General features: G+C 40.7%; 1 protein-coding gene across 1 annotated transcript in view; it reads right to left on the bottom strand.

Annotated features, from left to right (window-relative positions):
• TMED10 (transmembrane p24 trafficking protein 10) overlaps positions 1-17930 on the bottom strand; it is a 39348-nt gene that overhangs the window by 9448 nt on the left and 11970 nt on the right. The window contains exons 2-3 of the mRNA XM_037031803.1: positions 9004-9115; positions 3970-4043 (exon numbers count right to left, since the gene is read on the bottom strand). Coding sequence (XP_036887698.1) covers positions 3970-4043; positions 9004-9115 — 186 coding nt within the window. The remainder of the gene's footprint in view (positions 1-3969; positions 4044-9003; positions 9116-17930) is intronic.

The following is a 17930-nucleotide window of genomic DNA, read 5'->3' as shown; positions in this document are numbered from 1 at the left end:
CCCCCCCCAAATGGCTGCAAAAGATTGCTGGTTCAATTCCCAGTCATGGCTCATACCTACATTTGTGAGTTCCATCCCCAGTTGGGGCAAATATAGGAGGCAACCAATCAATCAATGTTTCTCACATTAGTGTCTGTCTCTTTCTCTCTCACAAATCAATGGGCATACCCTGCAGTGAGGATTTTTTTAAAAAGAAAGGAATGGTTTAATTGCCATACTGATTCTATAAAGATGCCCCCTCCTCCCAGGCAAAAGAGTGGTGAGAAGTCCCTAAAATACAACTGAGGCAATCAAAAATGCTTTATTTCTGAAGATACAGCATTCTTTCTCTTTAAAGAATTCATACTGCAAGACTATACTTCCTTGCAATATGGCAACCTTTCTGTCTTCCAAATAACATCTGACATTTGTATTGTGTTTACTGATCACAAGTACTAGTACACTTTCCAGGACGACATGGGATTTCAGAATCATAAAGCCCACAAATGTGAGGGAGAGACATGCTGGATGTGAAGGAAATAAATGCGCCACCCTCCCAGAATCTAAATACTGATGCCAAAGGGCCTAAATCCTCTAGACAAAGGCTCTCCACTATCTCAAGGGCCTGAAATTAAATGCCTCAAACCCTCTACGTATGCTCTCAGTGCTCCCTGGTAATTAAGCAGGGAGCAAGTGGTTCTATTATCCATTTTCTTGTCACAGGCTTTAGCTCAGAGACAACTAATAGCTATTTCTAAGCAAGGTTAAGGAAGCCTAGCCATAAACTGAGAGAAGGACTGGACTTTGGCCTGTGTCATAACCATTTCTCCTCCGCCTCAATGTGGCCTGCTTTTTTTTGGCAGGGGGGATGCCAAAAAAATAGGTGGGAGGAGTTTCTTGATTAAGAAACTGAATTCAGAGATGTGTTGTAACCGTGTGCGTAAAGAAAGCTCAGGACGTGCCAGACTTCCACAGCAGGAAACAGCGCAAAGGAAGCGCCGTGGTTTGCCTTCTGCTAGGGATTCCCCTCTGGGGTTAAGCAAAAGGTCAGGAAAGAGAATGGCCCTTTCCTGGTGCCAACAAAGTCCAAGGATAATAAAGATTCCAGGAGGCATGGGGGTTCTAAAATGCTATGTGCTAGTGATGTCCACATTATTCTGTATGTAAGCTCACGATATTACCATCTGTTTTAGAGGAGAACAAGCTATGTCTGAAGTCTAATCAAGAGGCCTGTTATTTAGTATGTATCACCTAATGATAACCATCACATTGGGGGAAATGTTACAACAGGTGAAGTTCCACGTGGCAGGAATGCACTGAGTGCTTGCTCAGAGGACAGTCTCAGGCTAAGGATATAGCTGGCAGTGGTAACCAAAGCCTGAAAATCATTTTACCTATTCTACTTCACAACAAATAACTACAGCCACGTTTTTCTTAGTGTTTTATACCTTACGATAGCACTTTAATATGTTATTTTATTTAAAGGTAATTAAGATTCTAAATCATGAATGTTTAAAAGGATTTTTCACTCATTTATTTATTTAGTTTTGCATGGCTATTTCAGTTTATTGCAGGAAAGAGTTACCCTAGTCCATTATGTTATTATATAAGCTGTGAGGTTTTTAAAGTTGTGACAATGGACAGAAGGGAAATACTACTCACTGCAAGGAAAATCCTCACTTAGGTTTCAATGAGCCAAGAGCACTTAAAACCCATGACCTTCAGCTGCCCTTCTCAGCCAGTCCAACCTCGATGAGGAACTGGCCTATGTGCTTGCGCTGGTCACCCTGTGGCTGAATTACTTCTCCACATTCTGGGTGCTCAATGACAGCACTGTCACAGGCAAATTTCAACTTCTCCTTTTTTTATTCTTACCCAAGGACAATTTTTAATTGCCTTTTAGAGAGAGAGGAAGGGAGAGAGAAAGGAAACATCAACTGGTTGCCTCTAGTATGCACCCGAACCAAGGATTGAACTTGCAACCTAGGTATGTGCCCTGACCAGCAATCAAACCCACAACCAGGGCATGTAAATTTCTTCTTCCTCTTCTTTTTTTTTTTAAAGATTTTATTTATATATCTTTAGAGAGGAAGAGAAGGAGAGAAATATCAATGTATGGTTGCCTCTTGTGAGTCCCCTGCTGGGACCTGGCCTGCAACCCAGGCATGTGCCCTGACTGGGAATCGAACCGTGATTGTGTGGTTCGCAGGCCAGAGCTCAATCCACTGAGCCACACCAGCCAGGGAGCAAATTTCTTCTTAAACACCTCACTAGTAGCTTTATTGTAATCATCAGCAATTCCTTAGACAGCAGCAAGGGTCTTCCTGCTGTTTCTCTGTTGAATTCTTATATGGATATAATCCTCAGTGCCAGCAGGAAGTAGATCACTGGCCTTACCCACATTAGCAAAGGAGCCAAAAGAGTGGAGGTTCTGGATAACAGACATACAATACAGTTCCTTTTCCTTCATGGAAACAGCCTGAGGAAGGCTTCGGTGGGAGAAGGGGGAGAGGGGACAGGGACAAAATGTGGGGAAGCAAGAAGGGCTCAAGGGAGCGGTTGCTGAGTCCTCAGTGGCAGCTCAGTGACTGGTGCCTCACTTTACTCTTAAGCTCATTAAATAAAGAGTCTCTCTTCCTTTATTTATTTTCATTAAACTAGCTTGGATACAGAAACAAACAAATCAAAGTATCTACCGGGAATTGTCTTCCATTCACTATTGCATACTTGCTCCTGTTTACTGCTTACAAGCAGTAGTTTTGTTCAGCTGAGTACTTGAACTAGAAAGAGGAGGAAAGACCTGATGAGCTGCAATTGTACTCCTACTTCCTGCTGCAGTTAGTCACTTCCACTCTTCTTCCATTTGGGGTGTTCCGTCCCAAACCCTGGCCCAAGCTAGAGCAATTTCTCTGCTTCGTCCCTCCTAGAAAATTCTCCTAAATCACTTAAAACAATTTTGTTTATTCAGTTTATATTCTTCAAAAGCCATTTACATTTCCTGTACCCCACCTCTTCTTCATGCCCACAGGCAGTGTTGGCAAAGACTCTGATCTGGGTAAAAATACCCTTCTCTCACTGTAAAGACCAATGCCCTGGTCTTAAACAGTTCTTGTTGTTTTTCAAAGGTGCTCCTGATTTAAGAACCATTTTGTGCTGCCCCAAAAGTCTGTCATAATAGAAATGAAAGGGGCTCATTCCCCTCCCCCCTACGTTATGCACATCTCTACTTCCCTACTGCCAGAGTAGATGTCAGTTTTTATTCTCTGTAACACTCCCCATCAGCAAAACTTTCTACTTTTATCATGACCCCTAGTCTCTTGCAGTTTTTTTCTTCCATCTTGTTCTCTTCCTTAGTTTGAAAGTATTTTAACTAAAAGCTACTTTTGATATTGTTGTTTCTCAAAGGCAGCAGAGATGTTCAAGTCTAACCAGCACTGAATCCATGCCCTGGATATATATACAGGGTGGTAGGAAAGTAGGTTTACAGTTGTTAGTATGGAAATTAATAAATAGTAATGGAGGAAGAAAATTGTGTTTCATGTACTCACAACTGTAAACTTTTTGCCCCATTCTGTTCAGAGCTGCCAGTCTGGGGATAAAAGCCTTAGAAATTAAAAACAAATCACTTTTCTTAACCATGGACATTAACATTTAAATGAATTCCAGCTTTTAAAAGTCATAAACATGCATCTACTTGCTGTCTCGAGAGTGCTAACGGCGTATGCTTGAATGTTTATCACACCAGTGTTTCTGTGGGACAGTCAGTTTAGTCATCTGGCTGACAACACAGGCAGAATTACTGTTCAGGGCCGTTAATATAACTTTTTATATCAATAAAATTGTTACTGGATGTCACATGACTGCTGAGAAAGGCCATAGCCTTCTGTGCAGAGCACAGCCTGTTGGCCTGAGTAGGTAGGTTACCGAAACCCCGTGGCACAGCACACGTGACTGCCTCCTCCAGCTGTCAGATGTCAGAGCAGGACATACCTCTTCATAATTTTTTGCCTCCACGCCATGCTTCATGTCTAGGATCACGAGTTGGTCAGGTAACCGCCCAGTTCCTGAGAAAGAAATCAAAGGGTTCATTGTGAGGAATATTTAAAATTCCAGGAAATCACCCACCCTCCTCCCTCATCCTAACCGCCCCCCCAACAGACAGATGAAACTCCTCCCCATTCTCAGCTGCAGAAAATCCCCGGCTCTGGCTAAAATCCCAAGCATCTCAGACAAAGCCCCTGTCTGTGTGGGGTGCCGGAAAGCAAAGAGAACACGCCACTGCCCAGCATCTTCACGCAGGCAGCACACAACAAGATACTGCAGCTGGGGCTACAGAGGAGCAGAATAAGAGAAAACGCACAGGCTTACTGGAATAAGAAAAAAACTCAAAAGTCAAAACCGTGCAAAACTGGTGGCACATATAGACCAGGAGTGGACACTGACTTAGGTTGAAAAGGTACATTTCCACATCTAAAAAGGCTGTCCTGTCAAATTTTGAGAAAAGGTTACTGGTCATATATTAAGCTTAGATTTACTTAATACAAAAGTGAGTACTGAAAAGAACACAGGGTTTATCTAATATTTCACTTTAATTCAAACATTTTGGTCAAGTTAAGGCCATTTCAATACGTAAATAAAACATCATAGGACTATTTCCACAAAGCCCTTGAAAGGGAACAGCCCAAGGAAAAACCTGACAGTAAGAGCACAATTCTCAGTGATGCTGCTTAGAGGGAGAGGTCTCGGTTTGGTACAGTTGGGCCGACAGAGCGGTGTGCCTATGAAAACAGACAATCTGATTTGCCCTGACCAAACAGGAACTCTAATCTCACCTCATCATGCAGAAGAAAGGGAAAGCCTCCGAGAGCCCCAGGAAACTGCTCAGCCCCATCCCCTGAATTCACCTCATTATTTATACAATAAAATAATGCCTGCATGGAAAACAGTGCCACTTAAGCAGTGGGGCTCCTGATACCATAAGCAACAAAGACGGGTACCGTACCTTCTGCTGCCTGAGAGGCACTGGACGTTTTCTGAAACAGACTGAAGTCAATTCAGTAACTATCCACTGAGAACTCACTGGGTGCTAGAACCATGCTGGAGATTACAATCTCTGCCTTCAAATAATTTGATGGGGATCTAAGACATGTACATGAACAACAGCTACAGTGAAAACACAAAGCAGTATAAAACTTTAAGAGAAAAAAATGGTTTAGATAATCCCAGTTATGGAGCAAAGATTAGAGGAGAAAAGAGATTAGTTGTGGATGGACTTCACTAAAGTGAATGAAGGTCAAAGACAGGACAAAGTATTCTAGGCAGAAGACAAGCATGGGCAAAGTTCAGGTATTAAAATTTGTGTGGCATGTTTAAAAGGCAGTAAGAAGTTCTTTTGGCTACATTAGAAAAACCAACTTAAAATCAACAGAGGTAAGAGTGAATAGGTAGGATTAAGAAAGGAACTATAATAAGTCACAAATGTTTTCTTGGGCATTTGAACCATTAAGTCTCTAAAACAAAACAAAACAAAACAGGCATCCAGACAGGTCTCTTCTCCCCACTCTGATGTGAAGTCCTGAACACAGCGCTGCCCACAGAGATGCAATGCAAATTTTTGCTGCTCTTTCCTCATTTAATAAGTTGTGAAATCCAAGCAGCTCACAACCCTACCTGGTCCACATGATCAAGACACTCTCTTCCTAAGAGACTCTTCCCACTTCCCATTTGCCACATCATAAACATTGGCACTATTCAAACACAAGTGAAACCACGAAACCACTCAGACTGGTCTGAGTCCAGACCATACAATCTCCTGCACAGAACAGTTTATCCTGCCAGTTTATCCCCTTAGCTAACATTATGGCCATAAAGGGTCCCCTCTAAAGAAAGACCCTGCAGTAACTTCTCTCTACATTTGCCTGGCAAAAGACAATCTTTTAAAAGGTGCTTCCAAGACTAGTAGGTATGTGGTCTCCATATCGGAATAAACAGAACATAAATGAAACTAGAAATCGAGTGCTTCCTGTAATGTGTCAATGTGCATGTATGTAATATGTGTTTTACGTATTTTATGTATGTATATATAATTTATGTGTGTGCACATATTTTTATATCTTTACACACACACACACACACACAGAAAAAATTAGTTCCTAGGCATCTACATGCACATCATCAGCATATGAGAAAGAAATTCAGCCCTGGCTTGTGTAGCTCAGTGGATTGAGCGTGAGCCTGCAAACCAAAGGATCTCGATTCAATTCCTAGTCAGGGCACGTGCCTGGGTTGCAGGCCAGTTCCCAGCAAGGAATGCATGAGAGGCAACCATACATTGATATTTCTCTCCCTCTCTCCTTCCCTTCCTCTCTAAAGATAAATAAATAAAATCTTTAAAAAAAAGAAATACAGAACAAAAGGTATGTTTAAGGTTATGTTTAGGTTTAGTGTTAGGATTAGGTTAAGGTTTAGGGCTAGAATTAAGGGAGGTTAATAGCTTAGGTTTAGGGTTAGGGTTAATTTTAAACTTTCTTTAAAAGTGGAAATGAAGCCCTGGCTGGCGTAGCTCAGTGGATTGAGCGCGGGCCTGCGAACCAGACGATCGCGGTTCGATTCCCAGTCAGGGCACATGCCTGGGTTGCAAACCGGTTCCTTGCAGGCTAACTACCAGCAGGGGATGCACAAAAGGCAACCATACATTGATGTTTCTCTCCCCCTCTCCTTCCCCTCTAAAAATAAATAAATAAATAAATAAATAAAAATCTTTAAAAAAAAGTGGAAATGTAAGACATACATTTAAATAACACTGGCCGTGTGTTATATACATCACACATTTCTATATAGATATAGATCTTTACATGCTTAAATTCTATCTCTGTCTTTAAATGCCTAAATAACTAACTTAACCTGTAAGTGATGTTGTATTTAGAGGAAACAATGTTAACCTCTTTGTTGTTTCTAAGACATGCTCAGCATCTCAAAGTGTCTGGTTTTTCTCCAAAGTCTTTATTACCACCTGACCTATATTTGTTTATTGTCTTTTTGCTCCAATGAAAAGGTAAGCTCCACAAGAGGACAGACTTCCATTTTATTCATTGCTACATCTCCAACATCTAGAAAAGTGCTTAGTATATAAGGCACTTAATAATTACTGGCTGAATGATTCAACTAACTGATTGAGAAATTAAGCAGGTTAGGCCCTGGCTGGTGTAGCTCAGTGGATTGAGCGCAGGCCTGCGAACCACACGATTGCGGTTCGATTCCCAGTCAGGGCACATGCCTGGGTTGCAGGCCAGTTCCCAGCAGGGGACCCACGAGAAGCAACCATACATTGACATTTCTCTCTCCCTCTCTCCTTCCCTTCCCCCCTAAAAATAAATAAAATAAAAGAAATTAAGCAGGTTAGAAAGTTGAGGAAAGCACTCTAAAAGAACTAACGGTGAACTCATGTTTACATGGGGGAAGAGCATTCCAGCCAATGAATAAATGTGACATGTCTAGAGGGCAGAGCAAGCCAGACTGGCTGGGGCCTGAGGAGCAGTGGAAGATAAGGCTGGAGTGAAGGTATAAAGGTTACTAAATGCCGTGATACCTGAAACCCCATCCAGCTCAAAAGTTCTGTGATTCTAGGTTTCATTCTACAGAATACGAATATGACTGCCACTACAGAGAAGGGAAAGCTTTTGAAAAAGGGCTGACATAATGAAAGATGTGTTTTCAGAGAAAAGTCTGGTACCAGTATCTGGATATATTAATAACAGGGATATCAGTTAGAAGACTAATGACATAATTCATAATTCAAAAAATTAGAGTTCAGGTTTGTGTGATGATACAGAAGATATTTTGAAAGAACTATCAGCACAACATGATGACAGCCTAGAAAAGACAAAAATAATCAGTCATGAAATCACTATTAAAGTCCTTTACTTTTCTATTCTTAATCTATTATTCCATTTACTTCAGGTGAACTCCCTTAGCTTTTAGGCTCAAATGACGCACTTCAGATCAAGGCAGTCAATTCTCAGTTAATTGTCAAAAACAGCAAGTTGATCTGCTCTTCCGGGGACTTACTGGTGCTGTTCACCAAGGTGTTTATTTTTCTTCTAGGATTTTATGTTCTGACCCTTCTATAAATGTAAAATTGCCAGGAGTCCTTTTGCTACCATATGAAGAAAGCCTGAGAATAAAGTCAAAAGGAGGAATGGAAAGGAAGCGCTAAAAGCATGGATAGGTAGAGTTCCAGCAATCCTGTTAACACCCCAATATCCAGACGGGCCTGAGGTCAACAGCACACTGAAGACTTCCCAGTTCCAGGGAGTTCAATGGTCTTTCTCTTTTTGCTAGATTGAGTTATGTTTTTTCTGCCTTGTAGTCCAACGGGGTCCCAACTAATATAACAAATATAAATACATACAGCTTTTAGAATCTAGTGTCCTTGAAGTGAAAGAATAGGAAATAAAGGGGAATCTGCTTTTTCACCAGCCACTGAACATAGAAACCATCTAAGTAATCAGCCTAAAAATTACTATGGGATCTTGGCCTTGAGATGCACAAAGAATCCACAGCAAGATGTTAGGACTAGGAAATAACAAATGCTCTAACAACCAAAGCTGCTTGTGACTTTGCAGGTTGTTGAATAATGTTTTATTCAATGTTATTTTGTGACGATGTTGATGAAACACCACAGGAACTTAACTGTTGTTTATATCAGATAGCCTGTGGTAAAACTGATTTAGTTATACATCATTTTCCTTAAAGTTGCAGAACCTATCAACATTAAGTGAGGACTTGCTGCATTTTCTAGCATCTATCCCAATTTAAACTCTTATCATTCAAGCCAAGCATGTCACAGTATTTAAGAAATGCCTATTCCTGCACACGAAGAATGTTACTTTCACTTATTTGGGTGTGCACCCAGCAAATGCAGCTTTCATTTCCTCTTTCTGCTGGCCTAGGAGAGAAAGTTCATGCTCTACCTAACTTGAGAGAAGATGCCTAATTCAGGGACAGACAATGCTGATTACTTACCCTTGCTCTCAAAACACACTTCAAACATGTCATAATCTTCTGTGGTAAAGGCGAATTTCCCCTTGGTTGCATCCTCCTTGGAGTACAGGATATGGCCAGCAGAATCTGTGATCTAAAAGAAAAAAAGCAAAAAAAGTAAGAATAGGCGGCAACTAACACTCAGGAAGTAAACTGGAGAAATGGAAAGAAACACTGTCCACAAAAGACAGTTGACATTTTTAATTATGACAACTATGTTCCAACCATTCCCAGAGATAGGAGTTGAATTAAAGGATGAAACCCAATACAGCAAAATTCATTCAAACAGCCTAGCCACACCATATGTTAAATCAGTTGCCACTATGGAATGACAGTTGAGATATAGTTTAGTAACAAAGGTTCACTTTACACATTACAGAAAAGTATCATTTCCCAGAAAGAGACATGCCACAAAAATAGCAGTGGACAATTACTAAAAGAATATACTACAAAAAGGATAAAGACAAAGGAACACAGTTCTTCTGTGAAATAACTCGATGGGGTTGAGGTGGGGTGGAGAGTGGGATGGGACACCTGATACACGGAGAGTGTATACAGAAGAAAATCTCTGGTAGATGTATTCTTCCAAATGCCTTGTCAATTATGTCAATGGCTACATAGGGTGGAAGAGAAGCACAGGGGATAAACAAGAAGGATCTCCTAAAAAAGGTATTCTGGGCTTCTGCAAATGGTAATGCCTTTGTTACAGGTCGTTAGCTTTAGTTCTCTGAACTTGAACTGCTCTATTCCTAGAGAATGGCCTGTAAGCACAGATGAAGTGGAATATATTGGTAAGTGAATGGTCACCTATAAAGAAGGGAATGACACACAATAATATGACAGAATGGATCTCAGGCCTCTTTCTAGGGCACATTGCTGTCTTAGCAAAAGGCAATTTTATTACCTGAGACAGAAGCTACTTGCAACGTGAAACACAAAAGTAGTGGCTTCATTTTATTGGGTTGGCCAAAAAGTTGTATGGTTTTTTCCATAAAATAAAGACACATTTTTCATTTTCACCAATAACTTTATTGATTTGGATATTCTGAATATGTTGGCTATCTCCCATGTGGTATAATGTTGATTGTTCTCAATTAATGTCTCAGTTTGATCTCTACCAACTCCAGCTGGTCTACCCAACTGGGAAGCATCATCCAGGAGAAATCTGCAGCACAGCACTACAGACCACTCTGACATGTTCCCTTGGTCACAGCACCGTCTCCAGACACTGCACATATTTTTTTGCATGTCAGTTGTATTTTTACCTTTCTTGAAATAATAAAGCATAATATGCTGAAAAGGTTGTTTTCTTCCATCTTTTTTTTTTTAATTTTTATTTCTTTATCTTTAGAGGGGAGGGGAAGGGAAGGAGAGAAGGAGAGAAATATCAATGTATGGTTGCCTCTCGTGTGTCCCCTGCTAGGAAATGGCCTGCAACCCAGGCATGTGCCCTGACTGGGAATCGAACCGCGATCCTGTGGTTCGCAGGCCTGCGCTCAATCCACTGAGCCACACCAGCCAGGGCTTGTTTTCTTCCATCTTCAATGTTAAAATGGCTACACAAAAATTCACCAATTTTGATTAAGTGTTTTTTAAAAACATGCTGATATGAGAGCCGTCACAATACAATCTAACAAAATTGTTCCCAATGAAGTTAAAGACAACTAAGTGCTATTAAGGCCAAAAAACACAAACAAAACTTTTTGGCCAACCCAATATTAAGCTGGATTCTCTAATGCTGTATGTAAAACAAGATTCATTTATAGGTGAGATTTTAAATATAAAAATTGAGTAGCACCCATATAAGCTTATATATTTAAAGCACTTCACGAGTTATATCAATGAGTAATGAGATTTCTTCATGTTTTTTTCCAATTTTCTACAAAGGCACGTATCACTTCTGGTCAGAAATAAAGTTATTTAATTTTGGGGGGGAAAATAATAACTAAAGAATGGTTATCACAACTAGATAAATTTTAAACTTCTTCTAAATTCTCTAAAAATAGCAGTAATAGTAATCAAATATCTTCTGCCATGAATGTTGATCATTCATGACTTTGTCAAGCATTTAAGATGCTTCAATCTGAACTGGTTATTGGGGATACAAGAATGTAAGACAGTTCCTACCTTTAAAGGGCTTAAAAGTCTCAATGAGGAGAAGCAGTAAGAAATGAGGCTTCGCTACGCTGTGAAGAGTGCACGACTACAGGTATGCACAGGTGCCCCAGGATTATGGAGGATCAGGGAGTGTATCATGGAGGAGGTGACACCTGAACTGAGTCCTCAAGGATGAGTTGCAATCAGGGGAGAAATTGGGGTAAAGACATTCAGGGTAGAAGAGACAGCAAATATGAAGGCCTGGAGTCCAGGAAAAAAACAAAACAAAACATGGTATCATCTTAATACTAACAGCTAGTATTTACTGAGCACTTACTATGTGCCAAGTACCATGCCAACTGCTTTATATGCATTTTAATCTAATCTCCATTATAACCCTATAGGTAAGAGCCATTATGTCGCCCATGTTCCACAGGAGAAAAATGAGGCACAAAAAGTGCCTGGAGAGGTCAGGTGGAACTGAAACACCACGCCAAGGGGTTTAAACTTCAGGGTGGAAAGAGAGGCAATAAAGAATTTGAGATGAGAGTGCTGGGATTCAATTTGCAAAGTAGAAAGATGATACTACTAGGAAGACAAACTCAAGAGGAACAATGATAGAGATAAGAAGATGGGTTAGGACACTATTCTAGTACCCCAGATTAAAGATGATGAAGGCCTTGCACATAGTGAGAAGGGGACAGATTTGAGGGATACTAGGGAGGGAGAGACCACAGGACAAGACCAAAAAGTCAATGCCCACAAGGATCAAGTGAGCAACACAGCCAAATCTAAGGGACCAGACCGAGTCCACAGGGTGCGGTGGACAGTATGGCACACTGGCTGGGCCTGTCTCAAAGGAGAAAACACTGACGGCCATGGCACGCCAGATTCTCAAATCATCCAATTTTTCAAAAGAAGCTAGACATTTTAACTTTTATTTGAAATCTCCTAATTTTTAAATCCTTACAACCAATCCCAACATTTGAAAAACTTTCTCAAGGCCAAACAAAAGATGTCTATAGAACTAAGTTCTGAGCCACCAATTTCTGATCTCTGCATAGGACAGGAAGAAAGCCCACTAACTTCACACTGAAGAACTGGTGCATGGCACTGAGATCTCAGCTGAGACCAAGAATGGATTTCTAGTGGCAACTCCTAGCAGCCTGGATGCAGGAGCAGAGAAGAGTATTAAGTGATTTAAACTTGGAGTTCTGCAACTGAGTGGTTTGGAAGGCTAAGGGGATCAAGGAGTTATGTTATAAACTTTATATACATAATCTTCAATCCTCACAACAATCCAATAGAGGCCAGTCTTATTATCCCCAGGTTACTGATGAGGAAACTCAGAAACTGTCCGTTATCACAGAGGTAATAAATTACATATGTGCATCTAAAGCAGTCTAAAACATGCTCTTTTCACAGTCCATGTTGCATACCCGCAAAAGGAATGTCTGAAAGAAGTGGCATGCGTAGAAGCCAAGAAAGACTAACAGAATCTGCCCTCACTGGTGTGGCTTGGCTGGGTGTCGGTTGGATGTCACCCGCAAAGCAAAAGGTCACCAATTCGATTCCTGGTCAGGGCACATAACTGGGTTGCGGGTTTGGACTAGGACACGTACGAGAGACAACCGACTGATGTTTCTGTCCCTCTCCTTCTCCCTCCTTTTCCTTCTCTCTAAAATTAATAAATATTTGATTGATTAATTACTTGGGGAAAAAAGTCTAATAGATTCTGATGGACTCTCTGGGTCAGCGCACATGAGGGAACCTGACAGCCCTCTCAAGTGGGGACACAGCACCTTGCAGTCTGCATTCTCCATCTTTGAGAGATTAGTCCTTGATGTCAGCAATAACTAGGAGATGATCTGCAAGCATATACACAGCCCTGAAGATTCCTAAAGGCCTCTTGTTCATGTGATGCATTTTCTGAACCACCAGCTAAAAGACAAACCATAACAAAGGATTACTTTAGAACTTTAGAACTACACATATTACAGGGGGGAAAAAACCTCTGGGAACTAACACGATCCCAAAATGATGTGTAGTCACCAGGGTGGTGGCACTCTTCCTTCCTTCAGAATCTGTTCACCCATCGGACAGACTCACTTCCCCACTTCGAGGTCCTCAAAAGCACAATGATAATTCTTAACAGCAAAGAGGTAGCTCAAAAAGACAGAATGAAGGAATAACAGATTTTCACATTCCAAGCTTATCTAAAAAAACCCTCTAATTTGGATTTGGCTCCTATGAATAAAGCTGCAGAATATGTAGAACTTCTCCAAGGCCTATCTGCATGAAAATAACTTCCAGATTTGCTTAGTGTATAAGGGGGAACCCCCAAAGAATCTGGAATTACCTTCTGGAAGGCAGCTCCCCTGTAGTACAGGCTTCCTCCACTAGGTGAGTGTTCTAGGAACCCAGCTGGCATTGTTATGAGAGGCTGCGTGTGGCTTCAGTGAATTTTTTTTTAAGACACTTTCAATGCAGTTGCCCATTTTTTAAAAAATATTTTATTTATTTATCATCAGATGGGAAGGGAAGGAGAAAGGAAGAGAAACATCAATGTATGGTTGCTTCTCATGCATCCCCTGCTGGGAACTTGACTCTGCCGGGAACTGGCCTGCAACCCAGGCATGTGCCCTGACTGGGAACTGAACCTCGATCGTCTGGTTCGCAGGCCCGTGCTCAATCCACTGAGCTACACCAGTCAGGGCAGTTGCCCATTTTATGATGGGTGATTTACACACATACCTGCGCACAGAGCATTGAGTGTTCAGCAGTTTTTGACCAAAAACAGTATGACCCCTGTGCTCTACCCTCCCTGTACCTGATGTCACGCCAGATAAAAAGTCCTCAAAACAAAACAAAACAAAATGTTTTGCTGATGTGGAAGTGGTGAAACTGCAAAAGCACTACAAGGCATCAAAGTCAACGAGTTCAAAAACTGTTGTGAGCAGTGGAAAACACATTTTGCATCAAATGGAGAGTACTTTAAAGATGACTGAAGTTTAAACATGTAAGAATAAATACACAAGTTTTTACAAATAAATTCTGGTTTGGGGGAGTGTCCCTCCTTGTACTGGCTTATTTCTTACGAGAAAAGGAAAAGATTCCAGGTTGCTAGAAATGTTTAAATGTTAATGAAAACAGTGGAAGATGGCAGGGAATGAACAAGGGCACAGCACGGAACAGTCCTCACAGATGGCCGTATCTCCACAGCCAGGCAAAGAAAGAGGCCGGGTCACCAGCCTAGAACAACCTAACTTAATTGCGCTTACAAGACTTGGCACACATTGGCCATCTTATTTCCTAGAATAACAGTTTATGATTTCTTTGTATTCTCTACAATATTAAAAATGTTCTTCAAAAACAGTTATTGATTTAAAGAGACTCTCTAGATGATAAAAGAGACTTGATTCAGGTCACAAAAATCTTATTAAGGTATTGGCAAAAATCCTTTATCGAGTTAATTTGCTAAATGAACTAAGAAGTCGGCCATGTTTTTCTGAAAGACTCCAGTACAATCCATACCTCCAGCTAGTACTCAGAAGGGGTAAAAACTATTTAAATTTTCCTCTTCTACATTGCAATGAGGAACTATAATCATGGCAGAACTTCTTGCTTTGTTGGTTCTTTCTATAACATCTGAAAATTTATTAAAAATTCATTCTAAGGTGGAAACTCAAATGCTTTACAAGAGGCTGGAGGCAAAGGACCCAGGACTGCCTGTACCTTTTCTCAGCATGAAATTTACTGCACCTCCCAGAAATAGTATGTGACAATGATCACAATTCCCTCAGGACCGCCACACTTCTACACTCCCCATGACCTTGAGTCAGCAGAACTGCACAAGGGTATTTACCTAGAAATCTGGAAATCCTTGCAGGCAATGTGACAACTTAACCTTCACGCCAACTTGTATGGACTATTGGGCATTCTAACAAAATCTGGAATTTCTCTGAAAATCAGTAGATTTCCCGTGTAGTTCATAACCTTGCAGTTATTTAGGAAACAAGTCACTGATCTTAAGGGGAAAAAAAAAACACATTCTGTAAGCCCAACATAATTACATAAATCAGCAGGTAGCTAAAATTAGGGAATAGAAAACTGGGCCAAGCTCGGTGACTAGCCAGAGCTGGCAAAGTCTAACAGGCTGAAATGATGGTTTTAAATATCCTTTAATTAAAATGTTCTGATTATACATCTCCTTAAAAGATTATCTGGTTTCTCAAGAATTGAGATTTTATTTTTTCCTTCTTAAATTTTATTAGAAAACCACCTAGGTAATGACAAATAACTGCCACTTACACCTACTGTAACAGCAAGCCCTTTTTAAAGGATTCCTTTATTCCCTTTTAACAATAAAAAACATATTTATTATACGGTTCTTAATTAAACAAGGGTCATACAAGACATAAAATTTGCCCATAATAACACCAAGGAATAAGAAGCAGAAAAGATTTGTTTTTAGATAACACCTCCTGAAGAAAGGCAAACCAAAGGTCACAACCTAAAAAGCAGGGGGAAAAGCGTTAATTGTATGTGCCGAGTAGGTAATGTGAGGAATATGGGAATACTCTCACACTGAAACTGTCAGGTAAGTGAGAATACTAGGTCACTGGGAATATAAACTCATTTAGAACTGAATTTCCGTAAGCCATTCTAGGCAGCGGCTGCCAAATGGGTTCTTGAGCAGCTCCTGCTTCTGAAGCCTCTACTAAACATTCAAGGTAATATCCTGCCTACTTCAAAAGGATCTTAAAGCAGCTGAGGCCCAAACACGAGGCAAATAAAGCAATTAGGAACAAAAAAGAGAGTTCTCCTGCAGGAAGAAACAAATAGGTGCTATCAGGAACCCGAACTGAGCAAATGATACCTGACTCTAAGTTTTCTGGAAGCTAAGATTAAAAGACTAAGAGAGAAACAAGGTAATTTACACATCATTTGTTTTCTTATGAAAACTCACAAATTCATCTTCAGAGGCAATTTTTCTGGAACTAAACACCAAAAACAACTTATCAGGGAGGTCCTTGCCAAAGGACTGTGATCAATAGATTCTTAGGGTTCAACCAGGGGTGCTTTCAGTGACCCTCCACATGACCCATCTGCCTGACCTAGGGCAGAGGCGGGACCTAGGGGGATGTCCCCATGCTCTGGTTCTCTGCCCTTTTCTCTCCCCACTCTAGCTCCTCTTGCAGCGCACAAAATTCCAGGCCTTACTCTAAAGTTGCAGGAAGGCTGAGACTACTTTTGGCCACTTACTGCTATCACAGTTTGTTTGGGGGGGAAAAGTGCCAGGAAAAAAGTCTTAAAAATAGTACTATCCACCCTGGCTGGTCTGGCTCACTGGATTGAGAGCAGGCCTATGAACCAAAAGGTCGCCAGTTCAATTCCCAGTCAAGGCACATGCCTGGTTTCAGGCCAGATCCCCAGTTGGCAACATGTGGGGGCAATCAATCAATGTCTCTCTCATACATTGATTGATGTTTCTTTCCCTTTCTTTCTCCCTCCCTTCCCCTCTCTCTAAAAATAAATAAAATCTTTAAAAAAAATACTATCCACCCAGGTCTCAGGTCCTAATGCCATTCTTCAATAAAAGAAACTAGGTCTTCTTGGAGAAATGGCTGATCCCAGGACTGAGGCAGGAAACATACAAGAGGAGCCTGGAGCATCTTAGAGTGCCAAAAAGTAAGGAAGTGCTCAAAAGCAAAACAAAACAGAAAAACAAGAATGGGGATATGTCAAAGAGACACAGGAGCGACAACAAAGCACTCCCAACAGTCAAAGCTAAAATAATTTAGGCAAAAAAAAGAAAGAAAGAAAGAAAGAAAAGCAGTATTGGATTATAATCCAAAGCATAATAAATATCCATGAATCCACAGTATTATAAATTAAACAAACAAGGGATAAGATACAAATCTGTGCCAAAGACTCTCAAATAATTTATGTAGAAACAGTACCTTCAAGGAAGTCAAGAATAACTCCCGACTCCTTAAGTGTGGGCTACTCATAGTGGCTTCCTTGCAAAGAGCCAGTAGGGAGAAGCAAGTGACCTGCCAGTGGAGAAACCTGACAAGCACAGCCTCAGCCAGATGACACTGTCAATAAACAGTGATGAATCACGTGTAGTAAGCTCCCTCGATACCATGTGGTGAAAATGGCATTTTACCTCTGTAATCTTCCTCCCCAAAATACATAATCTGTTTTCTCATCAGGAAAGCATTAGACAAATGCCAATAGAGGGGCTTCCTACTAAATACTTGATCAATACAGTTCAAAACTCACAAGGTGATTAAAAAAAAGGAAATTCTGAGAATCTGTCATAGTCTAAAGGAGCCCAAAGAGTTATGAGTAAATGTAATACATCCAGGATGGGACCTTGGAAGAGAAACAAAGTCATTCATTAGGCACAAACTAAGGAAATCTGAATGAAGTATGGACCTTAGATAACAATGTGTCAATACTGGCTCATTCAGTGTGACAAATGTACCATACTAAATCGTCTGTGGGGTATATGGGAACTATACTATCTTTACTGTTTTTCTGTAAACCTAAAACTGTCCTAAAATAAAAAGTTGATTAAAGAAATACATATATCCAAAAAAATAAAGTCAAGTGTGCACATGTGTACACTCACACACACACATGCACACACATACCCCTTCAGATTCTCAAGAAATTTTTAGCCACCGAGAGCTGAGCAAGCAAACGAGCATCTTTACATGCCTTTTATGAAGTAGATTACAAACAGTTCATTTAGACAAGTCTAACCCTACTCCTGCAGAATAACATACAATCCATGGGGGAGG

Source organism: Sturnira hondurensis, unplaced genomic scaffold (genome assembly GCF_014824575.4).
Source record: "Sturnira hondurensis isolate 20B ecotype Veracruz unplaced genomic scaffold, ASM1482457v3 Scaffold0021143, whole genome shotgun sequence".
In the NCBI taxonomy this organism is placed as follows: Eukaryota; Metazoa; Chordata; class Mammalia; order Chiroptera; family Phyllostomidae; genus Sturnira; species Sturnira hondurensis.
Note: the sequence above shows the minus strand (reverse complement) of the source record. Positions and strands in the feature narration are given on the sequence as shown.